Source organism: Triticum urartu, chromosome 5A, assembly GCF_056163025.1.
Source record: "Triticum urartu cultivar PI428250 chromosome 5A, HENAU_Tu73, whole genome shotgun sequence".
In the NCBI taxonomy this organism is placed as follows: domain Eukaryota; kingdom Viridiplantae; phylum Streptophyta; class Magnoliopsida; order Poales; family Poaceae; genus Triticum; species Triticum urartu.
In genome coordinates, this window is record NC_141877.1 from 606,366,692 (window position 1) to 606,387,963 (window position 21,272).

General features: G+C 47.9%; 1 protein-coding gene across 1 annotated transcript in view; it reads left to right on the forward strand.

Moving 5' to 3' along the window:
• Window positions 1-19,560, forward strand: part of LOC147973298 (uncharacterized) — a 28,594-nt gene extending 9,034 nt beyond the window's left edge. The window contains exons 2-5 of the mRNA XM_087524634.1: window positions 17,867-18,066; window positions 18,551-18,827; window positions 18,905-19,251; window positions 19,483-19,560. Coding sequence (XP_087380760.1) covers window positions 17,867-18,066; window positions 18,551-18,827; window positions 18,905-19,251; window positions 19,483-19,560 — 902 coding nt within the window. The remainder of the gene's footprint in view (window positions 1-17,866; window positions 18,067-18,550; window positions 18,828-18,904; window positions 19,252-19,482) is intronic.
• Window positions 19,561-21,272: the final 1,712 nt, after the last annotated feature.

Consider the following 21,272-nt stretch of genomic DNA (forward strand, 5'->3'; position numbering starts at 1 on the left):
CGGCGCAAAGCTTGCTGGTAGCGAGCAGCTCGCACAGCAGCCTGAAGACAGTCTTCCTCAAGGAGCAGCGCGTCATCTTGTCGCAGCTGCTCTTACTCAAGCTCATCATAAGCGAGCACTCGAGGTGACCCGTATACGAGTTCCGTGGGGATAACTGCCTCTACTCCATAGACTAGAGCGAAAGGTGTCTGTCCAGTGGCTCGATTTGGCGTCGTCCTGATCGACCAAAGAACCACCGGCAGCTCCTAGATCCAGTTTCTTCCGCACTTGTGCAGCCTGTCGAAAGTTCTGGTCTTGAGCCCGCGCAGCACTTCAGCATTTGCCCTCTCCGCTTGACCGTTGCTTCTCGGGTGAGCAACAGAAGCGAAGCAGACCTTGGCGCCAAGATCTTGGACGTACTGCATGAAGGTGCGGCTCGTGAATTGTGTACCGTTGTCGGTGATTATCCTGTTAGGGATCCCGAAGCGGCAAACAATCGACCTGAGGAACTTGACTGCTGACTGTGCTGTCACCTTCCTCACTGGTTCCACTTCCGGCCACTTTGTGAACTTGTCGATTGCAATGTACAAGTACTCAAAGCCCCCGACTGCTCGGGGAAAGGGGCCGAGGATGTCGAGCCCCCAGACCGAAAATGGCCAGGATAAAGGGATCGTCTGGAGAGCTTGAGCTGGTTGGTGTATCTGCTTGGAATGGAACTGGCACGCTTCACACTTGGTTACTTGTGCAGTTGCATCCTGGAGGGCTGTCGGCCAAAAGAAACCTTGCCGGAATGCTTTGCCGAAAAGTGCTCTTGCGCCAATGTGGTGACCACATATGCCTCCATGTATCTCTGCCAACAGCTTTTGTCCGTCTTCCCGGTGAATACACTTCAATTTCACACTGTTGAGTCTTCTTCTGTACAGTGTCTTGTCGACAAACTGGTACATAGTTGACTGCCGAGCTACTCTTTCCGCTTCTTCTTGCTCTTCGGGAAGTTCTCCTGTCTGAAGGAAACGGACAATCTGCTGCGCCCATGCTGGAGCTTGTTGCTCGACAACAAGGACTAAAGGCAAATCTGCTGCTGCAGGAACATCCGCTTCTGCGGCGAGAACCTGCGGCTCTACCGGGGCTTGACGTTCCCCGGCAAGCTTGCCGGAGCAAAACTTGTCGGGAGCTTCTGCTTCAACGGAACAAACCCTGGGGCTTGCTGAAGCAGAATGCTCCTCAGCACTCTTGGCGTTGATCTTGGGGACCTTCTTAGCGGCGGCTTCGGGAAGCTCTGCCGGAGAATAGTCACCAGAAATCAACTTCCTCTTCTTGCTCTGTCCAGTTGATGGCGTTACGGACGGTTGAGTCAGCTTGAGCACAAAGATCCCTGGTTCCACAGGTAACTTAAGCGCGGCGCACTTTGACAGGCCATCGGCAATGGCGTTCTGAGCTCTTGGAACATGCTCCATCTGTAGGCCGTCAAAGTGCTCTTCTAGCTTTCTCACTTCATCGACGTAAGCTTCCATCAACGGACTCTGGTAGCTCTTGTTTACTTGGCGGACGACAAGCTGCGAGTCACCCCTGACAATGAGCTTCTTGATCCCAAGGTCTGCGGCGATCCTGAGACCGGCAAGCAAGCCTTCATACTCTGCAGTATTGTTTGTTGCTTGCTCCTTGGGAAAGTGCATCTGGACTACGTACTTGAGGTGCTCTCCGGTGGGTGCGACAAGCAGCACGCCAGCACCGGCGCCTTGCAGCGAAAAGGCACCATCAAAGTACATCAGCCAATCTTTGCTTGCTTCTTCGACGGGGATGCTCGTTTCTGGAATTTCTTCATCTGGTGTTGGCGTCCATTCTGCTATGAATTCTGCCAATGCTCTGCTTTGGATAGTTGAAGTACTCTCAAACTTGAGGCCAAAGCTTGACAGTTCTAGCGCCCACTCAACAATCCTGCCTGTCGCTTCTGGATTCTGTAGTATCCTCTTCAGCGGAAAGCAAGTGACAACTGTGATCTCATGTGCTTGGAAGTAATGGCGCAGCTTTCTCGAGGCCATGAGAAGGCCGAAAAGCAACTTCTGCACGCCAGAGTACCTTGACCTAGCCCCCTGCAGAAGGGAACTGACAAAGTAAACTAGGCGTTGCACCATCTTCTTCTGTATTTCCTAGCGCATCTGCGCAGATCCATCCTTGTCGGGACCAGAGCTTGTCGGGGAAGCCCCCTGCTTGTCGCTGGATGTGCTTGCCGTGGTTGCTGGCTCATCATCTGCCTCCCTCTCCGCTACTAACGCAGCACTAACCACTTGATTGGTTGCCGCTATATACAGCAGCAACTTCTCTTGTGGCCTAGGTGCGACAAGTATTGGAGGGGAGGACAGGTATCTCTTCAAGTCTTGCAGCGCAGCCTCCGCTTCCGGAGTCCATTTCATTGGACCTGCCTTTTTCAATAATTTGAAAAATGGCAGGGCGCGCTCAGCAGACCTAGAGATAAACCTGCTGAGAGCAGCCACGCAACCGGCAAGTCTTTGTACATCCTTGACGCGCTTTGGTGCTTCAATCTGCTCAATGGCCTTGATCTTGTCGGGATTGGCTTCAATTCGCCACTGAGACACGAAGAACCCGAGAAGCTTGCCAGAGGGAACTCCAAACACACACTTCTCTGGGTTGAGCTTGAGGCTGATCTTGCGCAGATTTGCAAAGGTCTTGTCTAAATCTTGAATCAGAGTTGCCTTGTCCTTGCTCTTGACCACTATATCATCCATGTAGGCCTCCACATTTCTGTGTATTTGTGGTTCGAGAGCGACATGGACTACTCTTGCAAATGTTGAACCAGCATTTTTTAATCCGAAAGGCATCCGTATGCAACAGTACGTGCCACATGGAGTAATAAATGCGGTCTTCCCCTCATCCTCTTCTGCCATGAAGATCTGATGATATCCTCAGTATGCGTCAAGAAATGAAAGCAAATCACATCCGGCTGTGGAGTCAACAATTTGGTCAATGCGTGGCAAAGGAAATGGGTCTTTGGGACAAGCTTTGTTAACATCGGTAAAATCGATACAAAGTCTCCATTTCCCATTCGCCTTGCGCACGACTACAGGATTGGCCAACCACGTAGGATGGAGCACTCCTCTGACAAGGCCTGCTGCTTCCAACTTCTTGATCTCTTCTGCGATGAATTCTTGGCGCTCCACTGCTTGCTTCCTAACCTTCTGCTTGACGGGCCGCACATGAGGACAAACGGCAAGGTGGTTCTCAATTACTTTCCTGGGAACACCGGGGATGTCAGACGGTTGCCACGCAAACACGTCGACATTCGCCCACAGGAAAGCAATGAGCGCGCTTTCCTATTTAGGGTCGAGAGTGGCACTGATGGTGAAGGTACCACCAGTGCCATCCTCCTTGGCGGACACCTTTTTCGTCTCTGGCGGAGCTGCCATCGTCTTCTTACACTTGCCGGTGGAGCTCGATGGTGCGTCCTCGACGGCAGCGCAGCACTCCGAAGAGGTGCGCTTGCCGGAGTGGGCATCAGAACTCTTGCCGGACTTGGTCTTCTTCCCCCCGGGAGCTTCAGCGGCAAGTGACTCGCGATCTGCTGCGGCTGCTGCTTCCCGGTAGATTTTGTCGGCGCAGATAAGAGCATCCTTCTTGTCGCCAGGGACAGAGATGACGCTTATCGGGCCTGGCATCTTCAGGATGTTGTATGCGTAGTGAGAGGCTGCCATGAACTTGGCGAGTGCTGGACGGCCAAGTATCCCATTGTAAGGCAATGGAATATCGGCAACGTCAAAAGTAACCCTCTCAGTCCTGAAGTTCAACTCGCTACCAAATGTTACTGGCAACGTGACCTTCCCCTTCGGCTTGCTCCTTCCCGGGTTGATTCCTTGGAATGTGCCGGTCTCTTCAAGCTCGCTGTCAGGGATCTGGAGTTTCTGGAGTACAGCGGAGGAGATCAGATTCAAGTCGGCCCCGCCGTCAACTAGCATCTTAGTGACCTTGAGGTTGCGGATAGTTGGTGAAACCAACATCGACAAGCACCCAACCGCGGTTCTGCGATCAGGGTGGTCCTCAATATCAAAGATGATAGGCGTGCTGGACCATTTCAGAAGCTTGCGTGACTCGACAGGTGGTTCCGCCGCATTGACTTCCCGCACCCACTGCTTGAGTTGGCGGTGTGAAGTATGCAGAGAAGCACCGCCGTCAACGCACAAGACCTCTGTGGCTTTCTGGAACTCCTGCTCACTGGTCTCGACATCATCCATGTCTTCGTCGTCGTCGTCGTCTTCATCCTTGTCGCGGCCGCGGGGAGGTCTGTCTCCTTGCCGCTGCTTGGCCTTGCCGCGGCGTCCTCCCCGGCCGGCGCGCTTCTTGCCGGATTCTCCAGCGCCTCCTTGGGCCCTCTCCTTGTCGCGTCGCTCGTATTCAGCCTTTTGCTGCTGGACAAGCTGCTCGACCTTCTTGCAGCTCTGGAGGTCATGGCCCTTGGTGCGGTGGATCTTGCAATACTGCTTGTCGGTGTCGTCCTGCTTGTCGGCGACCGCCACAGCCTGGCAATTGGTGCATGTGGCAACCTCCTTGCCGGAGCTACCAGCCTTGGCTTTCTTAGCGCCACCTTCGTTGCCGGACTGCTCGACCACTAACACATATTTGCCTTTCTTCTTCCTGTTCCGCCGCCGGTTTTTCTTTGCCGGGGCAGCATCCTCGGTGTCAGATCCTCCTGCTCCTGCATTCTCCCCGGGGAGTTTTCTCCCTTCCTCAGCACGTGCACACTTGTCGGCCAGGGCATACAGCTCACTGACGTCTCTGATCTTGCACATCGCCATCTCCTCCCGCATCCTGCGGTTTCGCACGTTCTGATGGAACGCGCTGATGACCGCGACAGGGTGGACATCTGGGATGTTGTGCTGTACACGGCTGAATCTCTGAATGTACTTGCGCAGGTGCTCTCCTTCCTTCTGGGCGAGCAGATGAAGGTCACTCTCTTGGCCATGAGGTTTGTGGCTGCCTGTAAAGGCGCCGACAAACTGATGGCATAGGTCTTCCCAGGAGGATATGGAGTTGTCCGGCAAGTGCATGAGCCAGGACCTGACGTTGGGCTTGAGCACCAGCGGGAAGTAGTTGGCAAGGATCTTGTCGTCCCGCCCCCCGGCAGCCTGCACCGCGATGGTGTAGATGCTGAGGAACTCCGATGGATGCGTCTTGCCATCGTACTTCTCTGGTACATCTGGTTTGAAATTCTTCGTGCTAGGCCACTGGACTTGCCGCAGCTCACGAGTGAACGCAGGGCAACCTACCGCGTACGGCAAGTCGCCTGGTGCCCCTGGCGCATGCATGTCGACAGAGGGCCCAGCACGCTGGTCTGATTGACGCCGCGCTTCTCTTCGGCGATCGATGCGAGTACGAGCGTCCTCTTTTTGTCGTTCTTGAAGAACTTGGCGCTGATCGCGACGAGCTCGCGGATCTGATGACGCGGTGGAGTCGCTGTCGAGGTGAATCCGGCGAGTCAGCGATCTTGGCCTTCGGGGCGGAGAGTGCACAGAGGTTGCACCCCCACCGGTCTTGTTGCCACCGGCTCGTGCCTGGCTGACTGGCTGCGGCTGCGGCTGCGACGTGCTCGGCTGCCGTTGAGTGTCGCCGTTGGCGAAGCCGATGAGACTCTGAATGGTAGCCCTCCAGTCGTCGATCTTGTCTGCCGTTGGAGGGTAGTCTAGGAGCAGTTGAGCTCGCGCCAAAGCTTCTGCTGCAGTGGCGGGTGGTGGTGGCGAACGGTGCGAGGAGCGGGACATGCTCGGACTTCTAACTATGTTAGAAGGAGCAGTATTCCGTTCAGGCGACCGTGCCCCGCTCGTGCCAGCATGTTGGCGTGCATGCTGGTCTTGAGCACTCCGAGATCCACCAGCTCGATCTTGGTCCAGCAAACACATGGTACCATGAGTACCATGACGCTGCCGGTCCCGCGCCTCCTGAGATGGGCGCGGTGCATGCACGGACGCCGAGGTCTTGGAGTGCGTCCGGTCGTTGTGGGAGCCGGCTATGCCGCCGATGGGCAGCGCAGCCTTGTCCTTGGACCTGGCAGCACCGTGAGCTCCCTCGTCGACGCCCGTTCTTCCGCCGTCGTCCGCCCCATCAGCCGCTTGCTCCGGCGGTGGTGGGTTAGGCACGAACAGAGCAACCGCCTCCGAAGCCTTCTTCTTCGGCGGCATGTTGATGAAGATGAGGAAGATCTAGCTCGTGTGAACGCCGGATCTGGTTCACACAACCTCGACGCCCCCTACCTGGCGCGCCGAAGATGCCGGGGTACTGATCCACGGGCACGTATGGGACCGGCGGACCGGGTCCCTTTCGGTTCGGCGGGGGCAGAGATCGTGCAAAGAGTGGATCGAGGCGAAGCACACGAGCGGTTTACCCAGGTTCGGGCCGCACGGATGCGTAAAACCCTACTCCTGCTTTGTGGTTTGTATTGAGTTCTTGCTCGGGAGCGCGGAGTGCTACAGTACACACCAGCAGCTAACAAGACCGAGCGTGAGTGTTCTCTGAGCTAGCTAACCCCCCTCTACGTTGCGCATGGGCCTCCTTTTATATGCTCAAGGGGTCACCGACAGGTGGCAACGGAGACAAAGGGTAAAAATGGAAAGGTGCTGCGGTAGGTACAGCTACCTGCTACAGTGTATCATACCTAACCCTGACGGCAGGGGACAAGGGCATTAAATGCCCGTCTGTGTCGCCTAAATAGTGCAAAAAGGGACCGTCAGGGACTCCACCGCTCGCCACGATGGCGATCTTGTCAGCGCCGCTTGCCACCGCGCACCGCTGGCTGCACAGCCTCCCACCACGTATGCCTGGAAGGGCCCCAGAGCGACACGTTGGTGGATGTGCTGGAGCGCGGGCCCAGAGAGGTGGCTTGCCGCGGCAAGCGCCTTGCCGCTGTCGTTGTCTTGTCGCATCCGGAAGCTTGTCGCTCACCGGGCCTTGCCGGGACGCGTGGCGCGCCGCGGCAAGTTCCTTGAAGCGCCTTGGTAGGCCTTCCCGGCAAGCTCCTCTTGCCGGGGTCTTGAGATGCCTTGGTTTGGATACTTTGTTCTTGAATGGCTCCAAAGGAACCACGGAGGACCTTGGCGGTCACCCGGCAAGCCTTGCCGCGGGACGCTGCGACTGCCCGTGCACAAGTTCGGGATACTAGGGTACCCCTACTCTAGTACACCGACACGAGTGGTAAAGATTCAAATATAGGATGATAGTATTCGGACATCAGAGGTGTTCTAGGGTACCGGGTATGTATCGGGTCACGGGAAGGGGTTCCGGGCAACCCCCGGCAAGCTATATGGGCCTAATGGGCCAAGAGGGGAAACACACAAGCCACAAAGGGCTTGTGCGCCCCCCATATGGGCTGGCCAAATTGCATAAGGAAAGGAAAAAGGGAATAGTACTCCCCCTTCCCCCTCTTCCCTTCCTACTCTGAATAGGAATAGGAAAGGGGGAGGCCAAATTGGGAGGACCCCAAGTAGGATTCCTCCTACATGGGGCGCCCCCTTGGCTGCCTCTCCTCCCCTCCAACCTATATATATGATGGCACTACTAGAACACACAACAAACATTGTTAGCCGTGTGCGGTGGCCCCCTCCATAGTTTACGCCTCCGGTCATATTCACGTAGTGCTTAGGCGAAGCCCTGCGCGGATCATTTCACCATCACCGTCACCACACCATCGTGCTCACAAAACTCTCCCTCGACACTTTGCTGGATTAAGAGTTCGAGGGACGTCATCGAGCTGAACGTGTGCAGAACTTGGAGGTGTCGTATGTTCGGTGCTTGATCGGTCGAAACGAGAAGAAGTTCGACTACATCAACCGCGTTGTCAAACGCTTTCGCTTTCGGTCTACGAGGGTACGTGGACACACTCTCCCCCCCCCCTCGTTCCTATGCATCTCCTAGGTAGATCTTGCATGAGCGTAGGAAATTTTTAGAAATTGGATGCTACGTTCCCCAACAGTGGCATCTGAGCCAGGTCTATGCGTAGATGATATGCACGAGTAGAACAGAAAGAGTTGTGGGCGATCATAGTCATACTGCTTACCACCAACGTCTTATTTTGATTCGGCGGTATTGTTGGATGAAGCGGCCCGGACCAACCTTACATGACCACTTTCATGAGACCAGTTCCACCGACAGACATGCAACTTATTTTGCATAAAGGTGGCTGGCGGGTATCTGTTTCTCCAACTTTAGTTGAATTGAATTTGACTACGGCCGGTCCTTGTTGAAGGTTGAAACAACATACTTGACGAAACATCGTTGTGGTTTTTGATGCATGGGTAAGAATGGTTCTTACTAGAAGCCCGTAGCAGTCACGTAAAACTTGCAACAACAAAGTAGGGGACGTCTAACTTGTTTTTGCAAGGCATGTTGTGATGTGATATGGTCAAGACATGATGTGATATACGTTATTGTATGAGAGGATCATGTTTTGTAAAAGTTATCAGCAACTGGCAGGAGCCTTATGGTTGTCGCTTTATGGTATGAAATGCAATCGCCATGTAATTGCTTTACTTTATCACTATGCACTAGTGATAGTTGTAGAAGCATAAGTTGGAGAGACGACAACGACGCTACAATGGAGATCAAGGTGTCAAGCTAATGACGATGGAGATCATGACGGTGCTTTGGAGATGGAGATCAAAGGCACAAGATGATGATGGCCATATCATGTCACATATTTTGATTGCATGTGTTTTTTATCCTTTATGCATCTTATTTTGCTTAGTACGATAGAAGCATTATAAGATGATCCCTCACTAAAATTTCAAGGTACAAGTGTTCTCCCTAAGTATGCACCGTTGTGACAGTTCGTCGTGCCGAGACACCACGTGATGATCGGGTGTGATAACCTCTATGTTCACATACAACGGGTGCAAGACAGTTTTGCACATGCGGAATACTTGGGTTAAACTTGACGAGCCTAGCATGTACAGACATGGCCTCGGAACACTAGAGACCGAAAGGTCAAACGTGAATCATTTAGTAGATATGATCAACATAGAGATGTTCACCATTGAAGACTACTCCATCTCACGTGATGATCGAACAAGGTTTAGTTGATATGGATCACGTGATCATTTAGATGACTTGAGGGATGTCTATCTAAGTGGGAGTTCTTAAGTAATATGATTGATTGAACTTAATTTATCATGAACTTAGTCCTGATAGTATTTGCATGTCTATAAAATAGATCAATAGCTCGCGTCTAGCTCCCGTGTTCTATTTTTGATATGTTCCTAGAGAAAACTAAGTTGAAAGATGATAGTAGCAATGACGCAGACTGGATCCGTGATCTGAGGATTATCCTTGTTACTGCACAGAAGAATTATGTCCTTGATGCACCGCTAGGTGACATACCCATTGCAGGAAGAGATGCGGATGTTATGAACATTTGATGAGCTCGGTGTGATGACTACTTGATAGTTTAGTGCACCATGCTTTACAGCTTAGAACCGGGACTACAAAACGTTTTGAATGCCACGGAGCATATGAGATGTTCCAAGAGCTGAAACTGGTATTTCAGACTCATGCACGTGTCGAGAGGTATGAGACCTCTAACAAGTACTTTGCCTATAAGATGGAGGAGAATAGCTCAGCTAGTGATCATGGGCTCAGAATGTCTGGGTACTATAATCGCTTGAATCAAGTGGGAGTTAATCTTCCAGATAAGATAGTGATTGACAGAGTTCTCTAGTCACTATCACCAAGTTACTAGACCTTCGTGATGAACTATAATATGCAAGGGATGACGAAAACGATTCCCAAGCTCTTCGCGATGCTGAAATCGGCGAAGGTAGAAATCAAGAAAGAGCAACAAGTGTTGATGGTTAACAAGACCACTAGTTTCAAGAAAAGAGGGCAAGGGAAAGATAGGGAACTTCAAGAAGAATGGCAAGCAAGTTGCCACTCCCGTGAAGAAGCCCAAAGTTGGACCTAAGCCTGAAACTGAGTGCTTCTACTGCAAAGGGAATGGTCACTGGAAACGGAACTGCCCCAAATGCTTGGCGGATAATAAGGATGGCAAAGTGAACAAAGGTGTATTTGATATACATGTTATTGATGTGTACTTTACTAGTGTTCATAGTAGCCCCTGGGTATTTGATACCAATTCAGTTGCTAAGATTAGTAACTCAAAACTGGAGTTACAAAATGAACAGAGACTAGTTGAGGGCGAAGTGACGATGTGTGTTGGAAGTGATTCCAAGATTGATAAGATCACCATTGCACTCTACCTTCGGGATTAGTGTTGGACCTAAATAAATGTTATTTGGTATTTGCGTTGAGCATGAATATGATTGGATCATGTTTATTGCAATACGGTTATTCATTTAAGTCAAAGAATAAATGTTATTATGTTTACATGAATAAAACCTTCTATGGTTATACACTCAATATAAATGGTTTATTGAATCTCGATCATGACACATATTCATAATATTGATTCCAAAAGATACAAAAGTTGATAATGATAGTGCAACATAGTTGTGGCACTGCCGTTTAGGACATATTGGTGTAAAGCGCATGAAGAAACTCCATGTAGATGGACTTTTGGAATCACTTGATTATCAATCATTTGATGCTTGTGAACCATGCCTCATGGGCAAGATGACTAAGACTCTGTTCTCTGGAACAATGGAGCGAGCCACTAACTTATTGGAAATAATACATACCGATGTATGCGGTCCGATGATTGTTGAGGCTCGCGGTGGGTATCGTTATTTTCTAACCTTCACAGATGATTTGAGCAGATATGGGTATATCTACTTGATGAAACACAATTCTGAAACATTTGAAAAGTTCAAAGAATTTCATAGTGAAGTGGAGAATCATCGTAACAAGAAAATAAAGTTTCTATGATCTGATCGCGGAGGCAAATATTTGAGTTACTAGTTTGGCCTTCATTTAAAATAATGTGGAATAGTTTCACAACTCACGCCGCCTGGAACACCACAGCGTAATGGTGTGTCCGAACGTCGTAACCGTACTTTATTAGATATGGTGCGATCTATGATGTCTCTTACCGATTTACCATTATCGTTTTGGGGGTTATGCATTAGAGACAGCTACATTCACATTAAATAGGGCACCATCTAAATCCGTTGACACAACACCGTATGAACTGTGGTTTAGCCAGAAACCTAAGCTGTCGATTCTTAAAGTTTGGGGTTGTGATGCTTATGAGCTCAAACCCAAATTGGAGAAGTGCGTCTTCATAGGATACCCAAAAGAAACTATTTGGTACACCTTCTATCACACATCCGAAGGCAAGATCTTTGTTGCTAAGAATGGATCATTTCTAGAGAAGGAGTTTCTCTCGAAAGAAGTGAGTGGTAGGAAAGTAGAACTTGATGAGGTAATTGTACCTTCTCTCGAATTGGAAAGTAGCTCATCACAAAAAACCGTTCCCGTGATGCCTGAACCAACTAGTGAGGAAGCTAATGATAATGATCACGAAACTTTGGATCAAGTTACTACCGAACCTCGTAGGTCAACTAGAGCACGTTGCACACCAGAGTAGTACGGTAATCCTGTTCTGGAAGTCATGTTACTAGACCATGATGAACCTGCGAACTATGAGGAAGCGATGATGAGCCCATATTCCGGTAAATGGCTTGAGGCCATGAAATATGAGATAGGATCCATGTATGAGAACAAAGTATGGACTTTGATTGACTTGCCCGATGATTAGCGAGCCATTGAGAATAAATGGATCTACAAGAGGAAGACGGACGCTGATAGTAGTGTTACTATCTACAAAGCTCGAATTGTCGCAAAAGGATTTCGAAAAGCTCAAGGTGTTGACTGCGATGAGATTTTCTCACCCGTATCGATGCTTAAAGTCTGTCTGAATCATGTTAGCAATTGACACATTTTATGAATCTCGCAAATGGATGTCAAAACTGCATTCCTTAATGAATTTATTAAATAAGAGTTGTATATGAAGCAAACAGAAGGTTTTCTCAATCCTAAAGGTGCTAACAAAGTGTGCAAGCACTAGTAGAAAAAGGGCCTTCAGTCCCGGTTCATAAGGGCCTTTAGTCCCGGTTCTGGAACCGGGACTAAAGGGTCGGTACTAATGCCTCTCCCTTTAGTCCCGGTTCAATCCAGAACCGGGACTAAAGGGCGCGGCCACGTGGAGCTCCACCTTTAGTCCCGGTTGGTTTTTTTTTTGAAAAAAAAAATTGAAATTTTTTTTGAATTTTTTTTATTTTCAAATTTCTGAATTATTTTAACCTCTAGTCTGTAATCACCACCCCTCATCACTTCTCAATTTATCCTCTAATCACCCCTCATCATTCCAAATCATCTAACTTCCCGAACGGTTACCCATCCTCCCACTCCCCCAGCCTAAGCACGCTTAACTTCCGGGTTCTATTCTCCCTCGCTCCAAGTCTGCACTTGTTGTTTTCCTGACAATACTAAGATGTCAATCCTATTAACCTTCAGGAATTTTGCTTGAGCATGAAGTGACACATATCATAGTTTTATTTTGAAACTATTGTTTTAAAAAACAATAATTATTTAGTAACACTAATATTTCTTGAATAATTAGTTTGACCATTGTTTGACCACAGTTTGACCAGATTTGACCAAAATTGAAATAACTGAAATAATTATTTAGTAACACTAATATTCTAGAATAATTAGTTTGACCATTGTTTGACCACAGTTTGCCCACTGTTTGAATTTTTTTCGATTTTTTTCACTCTAGATCTTAAAAGCCCCGTAACTTTTTTCTATTAGGTTTTTGAGGATTTTGAAAATGTTTAACGGGGTTTCCCCGGTTAAATTCGGATGTAACTTTTCGAGTAGATGATCTTTCATATAAAAAACTTTTTCATCTGAGTAGTATGCAAAAGTTATGCCCATTTTTACAAATTTCAGAGAGATTTTGCAAATAAAGTCAAATTTCACATTTGCAAATTTTCCCAACAACTAGACCACATATCACATGGGAAACTTATTTTCTTTTATTTTTTTGACATTTCCATCATTTTCTTTTATTTATTTTTAAACTGAAAAGGCGATCCACAGGGGGGGGGTAGAGTTTGAAAATGGGACCTTTAGTACCGGTTCGTGGCATGAACCGGGACTAAAGGTCTCAACCCCATTAGTCCCGGTTCGTGCCTCAAACTGGGACTAAAGGTCTAATCTTTAGTCTCGGTTTGAGGCACGAACCGGGACCAATGGTTGTAGGCCAGGAGCGAGGCCCATTGGTCCCGGTTCATCCCACCAACCGGGACCAAAAGGTCCAGATGAACCGGGACCAATGGCCCACGTGGCCCGGCCGGCCCCCTGGGCTCACGAACCGGGACCAATGGGGGCATCTTGACTGAACCGGGACCAAGTCTGGACTGAACCGGGACTAATGGGTTGACCCGGCCTGGACCAAAGCCCTGTTTTCTACTAGTGAAGCTCCAGCGATACATCTATGGACTTGTGCAAGCATCTTGGAGTTGTAATATACGCTTTGATGAGTTGATCAAAGCATGTAGTTTTATACAGACTTGTGGTGAAGCCTGTATTTACAAGCAAGTGAGTGGGAGCACTACAGCCTTTCTGATAAGTATATGTGAATGACATATTGTTGATCGGAAATGATTTTGAATTTTCTGGAAAGCATAAAGGAGTGTTTGAAAGGATTTTTTCAAATATATACCTCAGTGAAGCTACTTACATATTGGGCATCAAGATCTATAAAGATAGATCAAGACACTTGATAAGACTTCCTATGAGTACATACCTTGATAAGATTTTGAAGGAGTTCAAAATGGATCAGTCAAAAGAAGGAGTTTTTGCCTGAGTTGTAAGGTATGAAGTTAAGTAAGACTCAAAACCCGACCACGGCAGAAGATAGAGAGAGAATGAAAGTCATTCCCTATGCCTCAGCCATAGGTTCTATAAAGTATGCCATGATGTATATGATGACCCACAAGTATAGGGGATCTATCGTAGTCCTTTCGATAAGTAAGAGTGTCGAACCCAACGAGGAGCAGAAGGAAATGATAAGCGGTTTTCAGCAAGGTATTCTCTGCAACTACTGAAATAAGTGGCGACAGATAGTTTTGTGATAAGATAATTTGTAACAAGCAACAAGTAACAAATGTAAATAAAGTGCAGCAAGGTGGCCCAATCCTTTTTGTAGCAAAGGACAAGCCTGGACAAACTCTTATATAAGGAAAAGCGCTCCCGAGGACACATGGTAATATCGTCACGCTAGTTTTCATCACGTTCATATGATTCGCGTTCGGTACTTTGATAATTTGATATGTGGGTGGACCGGTGCTTGGGTGCTGTTCTTACTTGAACAAGCATCCCAGTTATGATTAACCTCTATTGCAAGCATCCGCAACTACAACAAAAGTATTAAGGTAAACCTAACCATAGTGTCGTGGTTTTGTCACGGTAGATGTCCTAGAGAGAGGACTTAGTCGTGGAGCCATCACGACGGGTTAGCCTAAAGGGGTTAAAGCGGACACAGGGACGCAGAGAGTTTATACTAGTTCGGCCCCTTCAATGAAGGTAAAAGCCTATGTCTAGTTGTGATGGAATTGATGGGGTTTCGATGACTAGGGAGCAAAAAAGCTTCGCCTAAGTCTCGAGTTGTTGTCTGTTGTCCTCAACCACCGTCGGGTCGTCCGCTTATATACACTGGTGATGCCCGTCGGTTCACAGAGTCCCAACACCAGTTCATATTCGTATCCGGGTTGGTCTCTCCTTATTCCTATCTTACAATACAAGTTTACATACAGATGTCGGTTTACGGCTACAAGTCTTAAACCGTCTATAGGCCTCAGGCCCTCATCTATCTTCTTGGGCTTTAGTACTCTTGAGCTACTGATGAAGTTAACCCGGCCCAAATAGGCCGGTTTACGTCCAGTAGTAATATCCCCAACATTAGGCCCCAGATTGATTTGAACGGGTTCATGTCAATCCTTAGCAAAATCTTCATCTTCAACATCTTCTTGTAATTGCTGAACCGCCGTGATGTCATCCTCTCCAGTTGCTGTAAACCGGGGTGACGTCACTTTTCATAAAGAAAACATCCATGATATCTCCTTGTTTAATAGACTCACAACAACCGAGGCGACAGCTCTGCTTCCGAAATTTGCGGTTCCTGGATTCACATGCCTGACACATGTCTTTTTGCCTTATAAATAGGACCGAAGGGTCATTTCTTTTTTCCCCTTCGTGCCCTTCCTCTTCGTCTTCCTCGCGTCGCCAGTCTCAGAGCTCCGTCGCCGCCATCGTCTTCTACATCGACCTTGGCCGCTGCATCAACCTGAGCGCACCAGAAAACTGCGGCGACCTTCCGCATCTTCCTCAGCTCGGATAGGTCTTCTACTCTTCTAAACCTAGATCTGTTCTAGGGTTTCGTGTTCTTGCTCCGTTCATCACCTGTTCATACTCATATGCTAGCTTCTGGATGCATCTGTGAACCCCTTCTATGTGTAGTGATAACCTTTAGTATCCGCCTTTAGTTTCATGCCCAAAACCATTGATCTCACATATATTTCTGCCCAATGATTCAATACTGTTCTACTTTGAGCTTTTGAATATTTTCCTTCTTTTCTGAACTTGCTTCAGATCCAGCGCTGTAGAGAAATCTTGTGAAATCTGTTTCTGTTTACTTATCCATCTGCAATCTCAAATGTTTCAATGCTTAGATCCGGCGGTTTAACTTGGTGTAGAAAAAATTAACAAACCGGTATATACCATTAGTCCCCTTGTTGAACTGCCAGATGCTGTCGCTTCGTAAAACTCCGGTTTAGATATAACTATTTCCGGTTTAACATTGTACATACCAGTGTACTTTAATCAATGCGATCTTGAACAGGAATCACCTATCTTGTAGATTTCATCATGGCCAAGCAAGTATATGAGTGCAACTGGGTTCCTTCTCGCGTCACAGAAACTCAACTGAATAATCTGGTCCTGACCGGCGCTTTAAGCAGCAAAGACACCATCCATTGGAGGGTCCCTGGTAAAGAATGCCCTCACACACCTCAAGAGGGAGAGGTCGTCGTTTTCGCATATCACTTAGCCCGGGGTTTTAATCCGCCCGATTCTAAATTTTACCGGGATGTCTTAGCCAATTTTCAACTCCGCCCGCAAGATACTCGCCCCAACTCTGTTACCAACATATGTCACTTTCAAGTGCTCTGTGAGGTGTTATTTCAAGAGGAACCCATAGTTGAGTTGTTCAGAGACTGCTTCCATCTAAACCGCCGCACAGAGTTTACTGACGGTTCTAATACGGAATTGGGTGGTGTGGCGATTCAAAAAAGAAAAGAGGTCACTTATCCTCACGCTAAACTGCACAGCCACCCTAAGGAGTGGAATCAAACATGGTTCTATTGCAAAGACACCTCCCCTGCTGATGAAAATCCTTTGCCTGGCTTTCGTCCGGAGCGGCTTAGCAATACACACCCCTTTCCACAAAGGTTGACTGCCAAGGAGAGAAGTAAATATGCTCCTCAACTGTCCAAGCTCAGAGCCTTCATGGCCAATGGTTTAACAGGGGTTGATCTCGCTCGCTGTTGGATATCGTGGAGCATACTGCCCCTTAGTCAGCGCTCCGGTTTGATGTGCGAGTATACTGGCAGTGTTGATGACCCACTGCGATATGTTAACATCCAGCTCACCGACGAAGAAGTCACAGAAGCTGTGAAGAAAATGCTGAATGAACCGGAACACATCTGTGCTCGAACCGGCCTGCTTCCCTTCTGTGCCACCAACAAACCGCCAGCTGTAAGATTTTGACTTCACTTTTTACTTAACCTGTCATTGCTATATCTGGCCCTTCTTTAATATCAATATCTGTTTAAATAGGGTGATGATCTGTTTTGGAGCAAGAAGCTTCCACAAGAGAAACCAGAGAAACCATACAAACCGGAAAGACCAATCCGGCAAAAGACTAGAGTCGTGAAGAGGCCTGCTCATAAAAGGAAAACCACTGCATCTTCTGATCCGGCCGCTGATGACGATGTGGGTAACCCGGACTTTGAGGTAGAGCTTGATTCACTTGGCTTACTTTTCACACGCCTTATTGATGATGATATTTGTCAGGATGATGCCGAAGCCAGCCATGCTGATGCTGCAGAGGTAATTACTCTCTCTTCCGATTCAAAACCTTTGCCTTCACTAAAAATCCGTCAGGCAAACCGGAAAGTTAAATTTTCTCATCCTCTTGCTTACTTGGATCCCAAATTTCTTATGAAGACCCAACAGCACGAAGCTCGCCGCACAACCCGGCACAGCGGCCAGGTAGTTACCTCCGCCGGTTTACCGAACAGTCCAGTTCGGAAACGCCATTCAGAGGTGTCTAATTTGCTTGTCAGTGCTTGTCCTAAAGTGGGCTGTTTTCGTTAACCTCTTAATCCATCTGACTCCGATTATCAGGTTACTTCGCACTCATCCTCTGGCGAGTCATCGGCTACTCAGCTGCCACCGCTCAAAACGGTGCTTGGGTAAGCTATACTTATCATAATATTTCTGGTGCATTACTTTGTAACATATGCTGTATTTGACTTTGTTACTTCTTTCAGGGCTAAGCCTAGGCCGAGCAAGAAGGCTCGCCTGGATAAAGTGGCCGAGGAGGACGCCGTCCCTGAACCGGATAAAACACCAGATCTTGAAGCGGCTATCTGTGAAGATATACCCAATGATCCACCACAGCAGGATGACGATTTTGTTGCTGAAGAAAGGCCTATTGATACCTCAGGACCTGTTGACCGGCCCACAAGCCCCATCCGGATTGAGAGATCCACCAGTCTATCCCAACCTGCTGACAAACCGACTGCTCCAGTGCAAACCGGTGATGCTAAGGATGATGAAGTTGTAATTACTGGCATTGGCCGTACAGAGCCCAACAATCCTGTTGCCTTATCCAAGCATACCGCCAAAGAAGAATTTGCTGCCATAGGCAAAGGCAAGTGGAATGTTGACCTAGCGACCTATGCTGCTCTGAATGCCCAAGATCTTCATTCTGGCTACCTGAACCGGCTGTATACCAGCCGTGATTATGAAGCTGGTCTGGTGAATATGATGAAAGAGAAATTTGAGGTAACCTCCATGTGCTTTTTCCTGCTTGAATATTTCAATTTTGTTAATTCTCCTAGCCCCCAAGGGCCGGTTCAACTTAATGTAGTTAAACCGGGACTTGCTAATATATATCTCAATGCTTCGGAATTTGCTAAAGTAGCCCCCAAGGGCCGGTTCAACTTTATTGTAGTTAAACCAGGGCTTTTAGTAATTGGCCTCCCGACGTCAGAATTTATTCGAGCAAATAGCCATTAGCCCCCAAGTGCCAAGTTGAATACTTGTATTGATCTTGGGACTTTAGAATCAATTGAAAGATGAAAATCAAATATGCATTAGCCCCCAAGTGCCAAGTTGAATACTTGTATTGATCTTGGGACTTTAGAATCAATTGAAAGATGAAAATCAAATATGCATTAGCCCCCAAGTGCCAAGTGCATAACTTGTTATGTGGTTGGTACTTCAATTCTTGCACTGCTTTCTTAATCATATAACTGCCTGTATGTAGGCTGAGCTGAAGACAAAAGAAGGCCAAGTCGCCGATCTCCAAGAGAATCTGAAGTCCCAACAAGCTGAAACCTCAAAGGCAAAAGAGGAGTTGACCAGCGCTTTAAGCGTCATGGAACAACTTAAGGAGGATTTCAAGAAAGAGCGGGCGTACTGGGCCACTGAGAAGGCCGCTTTTACTAAGCGAGTGGAAAACGCCGAAGCTGCACTTAAACCGGTGGTAGATGAATTGACCAGCGTAAAGCGGCAGGTGCATGCCATGACTACCGCCATCTTTGGTAAGCTTTCTTGATTTCTGTAGTAATTCATCCTTCTTATGATTTGTCCGGTTTGTGAATCCTTTGTAATGTTGCAGGGACACGCATTGTTCACTTGGGGTCAGATGTGCGGAAGAAGTTGAAAGCTGCCTATACACTGATAGAGCAATTGTATACTGGCGCGCGGCGGATCATCTCAACTGCGTCCCACAACAATCCGGCGCCTACCTTGATTCAAGACACCCTAAAAAGACTATCTATGCTTCCTGCCCGGGTTGAAGAGTTGAAAAAATCTGCTGCTCGAACCGGTGCTATCAATGCCTTAATCCGGGCAAAAGCATGGGTGCCGGATTTTAACCCTGTTGAAGCGGCTCAAGGCTACCCCCACTTGAAGGAAGATGGCACAGAGTTCAACGAGGAGGACCTGAGAGCGATAAACTGGGAGGTGCGCCCTCTAGCTTGTCAATTGGTGGAAGAGGCAGACTTGTCTCATTATCAAGCCCAATACAACGACCAGAACAAACGAGTGGTTGCACCAATTCCTGAAGCGGAGAATCTGATCCCTCCAATCCGTAAGCACACTTACGCTCCTGATATTGAACCGTCGTTGCTGATCCATGATGAAGCTGTCTTTCAAGACTTAATGGGAATCGACTGGACAACTGTTGATTTCCAGCCACTGGGTAAGGAAGCAGAAGTTGAAGCGGCGCAAGATGACCCGCAACCATCAGACCAGGCCGGCGACGCAGCTTGAACCGGAGGCCGGTTTAAATTTCTTCTCTGTTACATTCCGCCGAGAAAACAATGATCTTATTTGGGCACCATGTTGCCTTGTAATAGGATAGCCAATACTCTTGCTTTTGAGATGCCTTCGTGCATAGGTATTGGTACTTACACTTCTTTTGAATGATCAAACCCTTCAATCTATTTTTCCTGCAATCACAAAATCTTAAACTGCCAAGGCGGATGTACCGCCAGCCAGATTATGATCTTTGTATATGTATGTAATGAAATTTAGGTATATGATCAAATCTTGTGATACAAGATACCTGGCATCGTTGGGCATGAAGTTGGCATTGCCAATCTTGAAACGAAGGTATATAAACCTATACCGTCGAAGGAGAAAGTAGCTCCTGTGTATGTAATGCCGGTTTACCATGTAAACCGTGCCGGGTTATGATAAACACCGTTTTATTTCAAGATGCAAACGGAAAATCAAACCGAGCCAAAAGTCTCCGGATTAAAAATGTACCATGTTCCGTCAATTGACTGTTTGAACCGGTTTAAAACTTTGTCGGTTTAAAAACGCAACAAAAAGAAAGAAATATCTATCAAAGAAAATTATGAAGCAAAGGCAATGATAAAACCGTTTGCAAAAAGAGGCTTATTTGAGCCGATCAGATGGCGTTACCATGGTCGGACACGACCAAGCTCCCGATAGGCGTAGCTATGGTTCAAGTCAGCCAAGTCCCCGAATGAAACCGTGGCATTTATGCCGATCAAGAGGCGTGGCAATGGTTCGGGTTCGACCAAGCCCCCAAGTGATTCTGTGGCCTTAGGCCGATCAAGAGGCGTGACTGGTTCAGACTTGACCATGTCCCTAAGTGATCTGGTGGCTTGCGCCTATCAAAAGGTGTTGCATTGGTTCGGATACGACCAAGCCCCCAAGTGATATTTAAAAATCAAATTCAAGGGGTAAACCGGAGGCCGCTTTAATACAGAACAACTCTGTGTAACCACGCATGATGTGAAAGAACAGATACCCCGCTTTAGCTGAGGTTCCGGTTTATTATATTAATCATAATATATACATTGTCATAATATGTACATAAGTAGAGCCAATGGCTCAGGTATAGTAAGGCCGAAGATGAGCTATATTCCACGGCCTGTTGGTCTCCTCCTCTGATGTACGTGAGTCTTTATGCTCTCGAATATCGATCAGATAGTATGACCCGTTGTGCAGATTCTTGCTGACCACGAAAGGTCCCTCCCAAGGTGGGGATAACTTATGCATATCAGTCTGATCTTGGATGAGCCGGAGCACCAAATATCCTTCTTGAAAGGTTCTGGTTCTAACTCGGTGACTGTGATAACGACGAAGATCCTGTTGGTAAATCGCCGAGTGGGCAGCTGCTATGTCACGCTCTTCATCCAACCAGTCCAAAGCATCTTGCCGTGCTATCTCGTTGTCCGCTTCAACATAAGCCGCCACACGAGGTGAATCATGACGGATATCACTGGGGAGAACCACCTCTGCTCCATAGACCATGAAGAACGGTGTGTATCCTGTTGATATGTTGGGTGTGGTATTGATGCTCCATAACACAGATGGTAACTCTTCCACCCAACAACCCGGTGTTCTCTGCAAAGGAACCATAAGCCGGGGCTTGATGCCTCTCAAAATCTCTTGATTAGCCCTTTCTGCTTGACCATTGGACTGTGGGTGCGCCACTGATGAGACGTCAA